The following is a 10,326-nucleotide window of genomic DNA, read 5'->3' on the forward strand; positions in this document are numbered from 1 at the left end:
TTCTACGCACCTCGCACGGGTGAAGGTCGAATGCGTTTTGACACCGAGTCGACGACGGCGACGACGAACGCTTGACACACTGCTTTTATCATCGCCGTTGAAGAGGGGCAGTATTTTTAAAATCAGCATTTACCGCATGTCAGTTGTGCTGACTAGTTACAGTGGCTTTCGTCTTGTCCATTCCGTAACGAAAGTATTTTTGAAACACATGTCCACACCCGACAGGTTAATTTCGTTTCGTGCACGGCCTGTCCATTGCAATTGGGTCCATGGTCGGGAAGGAAAGTAAAGGCGTAGTGCGTCTTATTGGACTAGAGAAGGTCGTTGTTCCTTCGAAACTACCCAAAAACAATTTCCTGATTTGGTCTGCCCAGAATGTGTTGAAGCGATTGTCGTGATTTCACGAATCATTTCTCTATTTCAATATATCAACTTTCAACTTCCAAATTCAACTATTAGCTTCACTTTCACTATCCACTCTCGTCAAAATCAATCACAAGACTCATAGTTCAATCCTTTTCATTGTTCAATGTCTACTTTGTTCTATCTTTTCCAATATGCAGATCCATCTCGATTCAGTAGTGGGCCATCGCTCTTCCAGTTTTCATTGCCAACTATGATAAGCTAATGTTTTCATTTTTAATTTTTCGTTGCCTCGTATTCGCAATTCTTTCGTTTATAATTTTGATCAAATTGTTCATTAGTGTTATTATTCTATATATTCATCTAGCTCGGCACAATCCCTACAGTGATTTGGCCGTACTGTATATACTTTTATCCATTATTCTTTCAATTTCTTTTTTTTCTAAGCTTTCTTCTCTGTTTCAACATTTATGAGTAAACAAATGACTTTGTTATTTTTGAAAACTAGCCATAATCTACATTTTATTGTGTAAATGCAGCAAAAACTCGCTTGATATGCGTACTATTGCAATAATTCATTCTGTTACATTCGAAGGTTTTTATCGTAAGCATTTTAATCGTCTAAAGTTGTTTAAAACATATTTTTCTTTTTTTTTATGTCCATGCAATTTCTTTAATAATTATTTTTCTACAAGTGCGTTCACATTTCGTGTATATGTATAGGACCCAAACCGATGAGTAACTTCAAAGTAAAATACATAAAACATAAAGTTAAATTAATCATTGCATTTCAACAAACATTTACACCATCAAGGGTAAGCTTGGAAGGCAATAAACTAATCATCGTTCAATGATTTCTCAAGGGTGGTGTGTCATCGCAAAAGGTGCACTTCTGCATGTTCATTTGAAGATAACCGAACGTTTATTGGTGGCCTACGACAGAGATTTTCGAGCATCAAATGGGCTTTTGAACTCTGAAATTTTTAATTATCCTCTACACACTCCCCTCGTGTCAAGTTTCGTCGTGGGCTTGACGCTCTTAAGGGTTAATTGTGGCACTCGACACCCGGGTCGTACCCAAGTGCCGATCAATGCCGGCCGATAAGATAACAAGTAAATTGCCGGCTGCGGTCCAATGAAGTGAAAGTTGGTCAGGTTGGCGCGGTGTGGGGGTTGGGAAAAACATCCACTCGGACGGGGAAAATCCTTCAATCAGAGCGGCCCCCGCGATGATTATCTTATCACAGACATGTCTGTGAACGGGACAGTCAATTGGTAATTGAAGTTATTTACACCTCATCAAACCCGTTTGCAAACGGTCCGGAATCGGGGCGGGGGCCTTCGAGTCGCGTCGTTCCGCGTTCTTATCTACGGCACTCTTTTTGAATGTGTCGGGGCTTCCGATGTCCCCTAGGAAGAAGCGAAGGGTAGAATACTTGATTGTGATGAAGCGGCAATTAGCGAGACATTAGAACCATTTGGGGCTGCTGCTCGTCCTTTAGAGGGAAATGCATTCGAAGAGCGTCTTCATAGATAATGCTCGACACGTTCGAGTGTTATGTGCGCCGTTGTGGGGGAATGGAACTGGGAGAAGCCCAGGTGACGAATACCCGCTATCCACTCAAGAATGCGTCACACGAATGTTTTATCTACCTACCACTAGAGGAAGAGACAGATTGCACGTAGTAGCATCGGTTACAGACCTCCCCCACCAGCGAACGACAATCAATTGTGATCGAGTGTCCACCTGGCTGACATCAGTTTCTATCGTCCTCCATTTTTTCATGTAGAAAACTAAACGTCGTTGAGCTTTGGAATCTGGAGCAACACACCAGCAACTAGGGACGCTGGAGAATACTACCGTCAGGCGGGAAGTGACCGTTTTGTGTCAGTCAGCGGACATATTTAGAACTAAACCGTAGAGGAAGTCGTCTTGTGCCTGGCGGCGCGAAGTGAACGGAATGTCCGGCGGTAAGGATCGCCGATCGAGGGCGAGCAAAACGCAAGGATGGGAGGAGGCGGGCGGCGAGTTCTACCAGGAGAGCTATCCGGCCGATCTGGAGGGTATGCAGCGCGATCCGTCCAAGATTGCCACCCTGCTACCATCGAAGCAAACGCGAAATGGTAAGTATCAGGCGTGAGGAAGAGGTTTCACTTCAAGCATGTTGAATGTTATATTTCCGTTCTTCATTTCTCCCGTTTTAGCAACGACAAGACGCGTCCGGCCGTCGCAAGGCCAGGACACCAAGGGAGGCACCCGGCGAAGGGCGAGCTTTTCGACGACGGTGGCCCGGCGAGGTTCGCAGTACCACGAGATGCAGGTGGCCACCCTGCCCGACCTGTCCGGTGAGTGTCGTCGAAACCGTCACGTGCCCTCGAACGGAAAACTCCAAAACGGAAGTGCGAAAAACTGTTTTTTCGAAACCATCACAACCTTCACGCCAGACGCCGATGTGATAATTCAAACGTGGACGTGGCCTAACGGTACACACCGATTGTTGTGGCGATTTGTGCGGTGGAGCAACGCGAACTAATTGTATCTTCGCACGCATTTAGGCGCCGCCATTTGGTCGGCAGCTTTGTAACAGGTCAAAAATTGGCCCAACGAACTATCAGCTCGTTTGGTGATTTTTGAAAGAGCAAAAACTCGTACCATTGAATTCAATGCTAATGATGTACCTCCCAGACGAGTGGGGGGTTCGAAAGTTGCAAATGGGAGGTGGGGGGACAAAAAAGGAAAAGTCCACTCGTCAGATAAAGCGACAGAGCGCGACGTTAGTCATGGCACCAGCGCCGGTGGTGGTGCGTAAAATTGTCCCACGACAGTTCTGCATGATTCCGATCGTCCATCGCGCGAGTTCAAAACCGGTCGCTGCTCGCTTACTTAACTTCGCAGAGCGACAGTTCAACGTACGAACCGCTGGCGACCATATGCGAAAGACACGGCCAGTAGACGGCGGTGCGGCAAAGGTTCCAGACGAAGTCGCCGCGCGGATGCGTTCATTATAGACGACGCGCTGTAAATTATCATCGAAGAATATTCGCGCGCCCGACGAGAGACCGACTTGCCCTTCCTGTCTCGTGAGTCTCGTAAAGTTGTCGTAAAGGGGCAGCGGACCGGCGGAGGGTGTCACGAATATATGGTGACTTCAAACCTCATGTGATCTCAACCCGGCCGTAGGTGTGATGGCGACGAGCGGATTGGCAACGCTGCAGATGGGGATATATTTTATGGAGTTCGTTAGATAGACAGCTTCATGATTCATGGGGTTTGATAGAAGGGGAACGTTTGATGCGTGTGTGTGTCTTCGGATAGTGTGCATCATTTCTTTTTTCTATGCGCCGCTTTTATGATTGATAAAAAATGGGGTCCCTTATGGCAATTAAATTAGTCTGATGTTTACTAATTGACAAAAACATGTTCGTTTTTAATTCACAGTACTCGAGCAAACGTTCAAGCACGGTTCAAAATCATTTTATCCATTTTAAAATGAACTGACTTTGTACTTTCGGTTTGTTAAAATACAAATGTTCATTCCATATTGAAGTTTCTTAGAACATTTCATGCTCTTAAAAAGATACAAAGGGTTCTACTTTCTTCAAAGAGGTGATGCCATTTTGAAACCGGAACACCATATATTGTAGAAAAGAAACATACGAAAGGTTCTTCGAAGGTAAACTGCTTTGAACAAGGTGCCAATCTTAAACCGCTAACGACCGTGGCAGTATGTTTCTTCTTGTGACAAGGTCCACACGATCCTGACTCGCCAATGTTTTCTTCTCTTCCACCGACACATCGTTGTTTCTGCTACAAATGGCCGACAGATGGATTTGGCTCGTGAAGCCTTACCAAGAAGCTGATCATGGCTTAGTCACATAAACAGTGTGGACTCTTTTTTTTGTGACCATGTCTCAGCACGATATCGCTGAGAAGGTTTGAGCGAAACAGTTGGGCAATTTCGAGGTTATTCTGCACTAGATAGATGCAAACACAAACAGACATGACACTGTGAACGTGATAGATAAAATGATAGTTTACAGTTGGTCTGTGTTGAATGGAGATATTTTTTTTTTCGTTTGTATGACTACATGTTGCGTGAGAAAGAGTTTTATGATTACCACCACTATGTAAAAGATGACCACGGAAGCCCGTTATAATCATTTTAAATTCAGTATTTAATGTTCAAATTCGCTCAATATCAATCCCACGAACATGACTCTAGGGAATTCAAATCTATTTTAATAAATTACTTGACTCCCGGCGCAAAGCGAATGCGATAAGGGTTCGGTAGCAATTAGCCAGTTTCGTCCGGAAACCGGCGGCAGGTTCTCGGTTCATCTGTTAACCAATTGATTGATGTTCGTCGGATCGCGCAAAGGGCCGAAACAATCCGGCACTGGTGTGTGAGGGTCACGGTCGCTGGTTGTCTCTCAATCGAATGCACTTTTTTGTCAAGCTGCAATTAAGCGAGGCGATTGTAGATGCCTCCCCATGTAGGAGGCGAAAGGCAAAAACACACACAATAGAAACCTTTGCGAGGTGTCACTGGGAATGTCGGGAATGGTGGAAGTAAGCGGTGACCTATCGGTGTACGGTGTACAAGGTTGGCGAACATCACAGTGATGGAGTGCTCACAAAACGAACTGACAGCCGGCCTCTTTGTTTCCGATTGCAGCTAAAGTTCCCGACATGCCACGTGCATTTCCAAACATCATCTATCCGATGCCGTCCAATGATCAATGTTGTATTTTTTTCCTTCACACCTACAGAGAACCTTATCAACGAGGAGCGAACATGGGAGGAAATACGGGAGATCAAATCTATGCCGGTGCCGATGGCACAGAAGCGGGAAATGAAGGCACAACTGCAGGTAAGTTAGCCTAGGGGTTGTCAAAGTATGGGAGTTACACAAAAGTTAATTCCGTTTCGTTTTATTTTAGAACGCCACAAAACTCCGACTGCAAGGATTCGAGCAGATCAAGTGGCGACGGCGGAAAGCGTGGCAGAGCTTTCGCTCCAAGTGGGGCGAATACCAGACGAAGCTGGAGTTGTGGCGCATGTCGTTGAAGACGATCGAGGGTAACTTTGGGACGGGTGTGGTCGCGTACTTCCTCTTCCTGCGCTGGCTCGTCTTTCTCAATCTGTTGCTATTTCTGCTGATCTTCGCGTTTGTTGTCCTGCCGCATCTGGTGCTGCGCGAACCGGCCGATCTACCGTGTGACGCTGAGACGGACGCCACGTCCGTGCAGTGCTGCTCGGAAGGCTACGAGAATGTAACCCGTACGGCACAGTTCTCCGTACTCGATCTGATCCAGGGGACGGGATTCGTGGAGGGTACGCTACTGTTTTACGGCATGTACACGAACCAGATCTACGGGTACAGCCCGATGGAGGATCGGGCGTACCAGACGGCTCGGCAGATGAGTGCGACAGCGGTGGCCGCAGCGGCCAACGGATCGAGTGCCATAGCAGCAGGCCAGAGTCGGCTGATGGAGGACGATGGCACCGTACCGGATCATCCGGAACCGACCACTATCCTTTACTACGACCTACCGCTGGTGTACGTGATCATCATTGCGATATACTACGCGATCACACTCGTCGCGATCATGCGTGCCGTCGTGCGCCAGTTCAAGGATCGCATCGCCGAGGGTGAGGGTCTGTTCTATCAGTACTGCAACCTGGTGTTTGGTGGGTGGGACTTTTGTATCCACAATCAGAAGTCGGCCGACATCAAGCATAAAGCGTTGTTCAACGAAATAAAATCGCTGCTGTACCAGAAGCGGTTCGAGCACGAGCGAAACAACCGATCGCGCGAGTTTATGCTCAAACTAATCGCAAAACGCATCGTGATCAACTTGATTGTCTTCGTAATCCTGCTGCTGGCTGCCATCACCATATACGTGCTGTTTAACGAGTCGCTGGCCAAACTCGAACCGAACTACAATCCTTCGAGTTCCGGCAACCGCAGCATCATACTGAGCTGGTCGACGTTTTTCTCGACTTCACCTCGCTCGGGAGCGGGTTCGCTGTCCAGCACGATCCAACCGTTGCTACAAACCGGGTTCGCCGATGACGGAACGTCCGGTGGAGCGGACGGAACCAACAACTTCACCGACTCGGGGGCAACGCTCGACCAGCCTCAGTTTTCGTTGGAAGAGAAACTACGGGTGCTGTTCTACGAGTTTCTGCCCTACCTGGCGATCGTGTGTATGAATTTGGTCGTTCCACTTATCTTCAGCTATCTGGTCAAATACGAGAAGTACTCGCCACTGTTCGTGATCAAAATAAGCCTCTTCCGGACGGTGTTTCTGCGGCTTTCTTCACTGGCGGTGCTGCTCAGTCGGTTCTACTTTCTCATCACGCCCATGAACGACACCCAGAAGATGCTGCTTATGAACAGTTCGACCGGGGATCAGGGTCAAACGGTCGCCACGGTAAATGCGACACAGTCGGTGCCTCTGACACCGCCACCATCCTCCGTTCTGGTGAGCTCCGGTGAGATGAATGACACAACTGGCGCTTTTGTGGCGAACCTAACCGCGACAACGATGTCGCTAATCGGGACACTACTACAGCAGCAGTCCGAGCAGCAGCCGGACGGGCAGGAACAACCGTCTCTTCCAGCCCCTCAGTGCTACGACGAGAAAAACGGTGCTCCACAGTGCTGGGAAACGTTCGTCGGTCAGCAGTTCTACAAACTGTTCATCGTCGACTTTGCGACGCACTTTCTGGTGACGTTCTTTGTGAACTTCCCGAGGGCCCTGTTCGCACGACACTCGAGCTCCCGTGTGGCCAAGTTCATCGGAGAGCAGGAGTTCGAGCTATCGAAACACGTGCTCGACGTAATCTACTCGCAGACGCTCTGCTGGCTCGGAACGTTCTATACGCCGTTTTTGCCGGCGATCGCAGCCGTTCTGACGTTCCTGATGTTCTACATCAAGAAGTTTGCCTGCTTGGTCAACTCGAACCCCTCGGCCATGCTGTATCGGGCGTCCCGCTCGAACTCGCTGTTCATGTCGACACTGCTGATCTCGTTCACGGTTGCCCTGGTGCCGGTTGTGTACGCGTTGGCCGAGCTCGTACCCTCACGCTCGTGCGGCCCATTCCGTGGGCTCCCGTCCGTCTGGGATCGGGCAATTGCGGCGTTCATGAAGCTGCCGCTGTTCTTCCGCAACGTGCTGTTCTTCTTCGGTACGGCCAGCTTCGCCATACCGTGCTTTGTGGTGCTGACGTTCTTCATCTACTACTACTACGCCGTGTCGACTGCCAACCGGCACATGGTGCAGGTTCTAAAGCAACAGCTCGTACTAGAGGGACATGACAAGCAGTTCCTTCTCAGTCGGCTCAGTTTGTTCATCAAGCAACAGCAAGAATACCAGAAACGTATGATGCGCCAGGCGGCCGAACAGCAGCAGCAGCAGCAATTGCAAGGGCAGTACCCCCAACACTCGTCCTCTTCCAGCTCAGCCGCCAACCATGTGATACAATCCTCGCCCTATCAACAACAGCAGCAGCAGCAGCAGCCACCGATAGTGCCACCGCCCCGCACTAACAGTCAATCACAGGCGACGGAACCGATACCGGCTCTACCTCCACGTGACTCGAAACCGAGTAGTCGCGATCGGCCAAAGGACCTACCCCCGCCGCCGCTACCAACAAATTCCGGCACCGTTGCGATCGATCTAAAGTAGGACCCCCCTTTTGGTTTAGGTTTACAATGAGATTAGAACACACGTGGCGGAGCGCCTCGTCGTTTGTTCCTTCCCGGTCTCTTCAGCTTCTCCTTCCGGGCTTCATTTACGGAGAGCGGACCCGAGACAGACCAATCGTGATATTATATTCCAATCGTTAGGTCATTTTTTTTTTACTATAATTTAGCGAAATCTTTATAATTTATTCTAGTTTCGGTATCCCTGATTTATGTTTATGATTTAGCCACAATGGTTTAGATTAATTTTTCGCAAAAACACAATTCCTCAGCGACATAGTCGGAGAAGCAAACAGCAAGGGGATATATTAAAATAATTGGTGGTTTGCAAAATGTACACCCCCCCCTTGGGGATCGTATTGTAAGGTTGATTTACACTTTAAAAGTGTAACTAACTTACATGTTGAAGGAGCAAGAAGGATCACGTTTTAATTTACAACTGTTTTAACTCGTTTTTCCTTCCGCAAACGCTCCTTACTTGTTGTATATAATTTATTGCGCAAAAAATATGTTTGTAAGCGTGTATAATTGAGTGTTTATATGTGTGCTGCTAGCTGTAAGTAAACAATGTGGATCTAGTGTGCATATTTCCTCGTTTCACACGGACACGTAAAATAAAATGCAAGGTAGGACTTGCGTGATAAAATATAAAGTACATTTGGGTAGACGGAAGTAGCAACACAAAAGAAAAGGTCCAGGAGATCATGACACGCATGTGATGGGGAAGGCAAGAAAAAAAAATGCTGTGGGTAGCATAAGTTAGCGATGTTTGTCATCCATAAGTTACGAGATGTCAATCGAAACAATCGTGTTTCCACCCCCAGACACACACACTTCTCACTAACGATGGGCAGCTAAGAAAAGAACTCAAACAAAAACGTAAAACAAAGTTTCACTTAAAAACGAATACACTAATAACAACCTTTTTTGGCAATCCAGACTCATCAAGGGAGGGCAGTCGAAAACAAATAAACGGGAACCAACCCGCGTACCAATAAGCTTCATGTACTAAAAGAATAAAGTAAATAGCCAAATTTTCATACGAATTAAATCGTAATAGACCGAGATTAGGCGAAAATGTAAGAACATTCTGCTCGCAAAATCATTTCATCTGTAAAAAAGGGATACAAAGAAGAAAACCAATAATAAGACTGCCTATTTGTACCGTTTAGTTAGTACTGGCTGGCCCAGCTCCGGGCGGATACCAGTCGAAATAACGAATTAAACATGCTCAAACACAATACAGATAATACGATTTAAACAAAATTGGACGATCTTTGCTAGGTGCTCGTTGCCAGCCCGGTTCAACTTTTTTCGAATCCCCGCGCATGTTTTACAAATAGTAGACAATTTTTGAACGACTCTTAGGTTTACGGTAACATACTTTTATTCTTGAGACATCCATCTGCTCTGTCCCATTCTCCGCGAGGAAACCTCATCAGAATACTCTGTAATATGAAAAGGGGGAAGCAATACAAGGTAGATCTGACCACACAACAAATCCTCTTTAGCTCCTCGTTTCACTGGAGGAAGTATACTTTTATCTTCCAACAACATACGGAAATGCCCGTCGCATACGTGTCCCCATGAAAGACTTTTTACGGATATTGAACTAAATCGGAGGAACTGCGCGCGGACCTACGCGCGGCACGTTTCCATATCCGCAACAGTCTGATATACGTAACTACTGCACTCCGGTGGAACTAAGCTAATCTAAGATCTCATAAGACAAAGTGGCCATCGGTGGACCACAAGCTGTGTCGCCAGTCTCGGAGTCAAGGGAAAAAAACATTTATAAAACGAATCGCATACATTAGGAATAGCCATAGGTTAAAATGGAAACTTTACCACCCAGAAAAGTCGTCACGCAGGCTAATGCTTGCTGATGCTGCTTCCCCCCCCCCATAAAAAAACCCTTCCGGCCCTACGAATGGTCTATTCGAAATCGTGCTATCCCCAATCGTGTTAAGACTGCTTTAGCGTAAACGAAAATTAGTCAGTTGATTCAACACTATAGTACGAGTAAAGCAACAACAATATCCTTCTGCTGTTCTACCACACGACATTATCACTCTCTACTGCTGAAACATCCATTTTCATAATACTAAACATCCACATTTTATGAGATACATTTTGTAATAACAAGTGTACCATAAGTATATGACAAACGTACAAGAGAAGAAGGAAAAAGCTGATGCACGCAATAGAAAATTATAAAAATGAATAACCGTTGCATTTTTTTGCTCTAAAT

The 10,326-nt window shown here is 46.8% G+C and overlaps 1 protein-coding gene across 1 annotated transcript; it reads left to right on the plus strand.

The window, feature by feature from the left end:
- The first annotated feature begins 2,324 nt into the window (after positions 1 to 2,324).
- Positions 2,325 to 10,238, plus strand: LOC131283982 (transmembrane channel-like protein 7). Its single transcript, XM_058312831.1, has 4 exons — positions 2,325 to 2,487; positions 2,569 to 2,709; positions 5,134 to 5,234; positions 5,305 to 10,238. The coding sequence occupies exons 1-4, from the start codon at positions 2,325 to 2,327 to the stop codon at positions 8,056 to 8,058; spliced, it is 3,159 nt and encodes a 1,052-aa protein (XP_058168814.1). The 3' UTR covers positions 8,059 to 10,238.
- The last annotated feature ends 88 nt before the right edge of the window (positions 10,239 to 10,326 follow it).

The sequence above is a fragment of the Anopheles ziemanni genome, chromosome 3 (assembly GCF_943734765.1).
Source record: "Anopheles ziemanni chromosome 3, idAnoZiCoDA_A2_x.2, whole genome shotgun sequence".
NCBI classification, from domain to species: Eukaryota; Metazoa; Arthropoda; class Insecta; order Diptera; family Culicidae; genus Anopheles; species Anopheles ziemanni.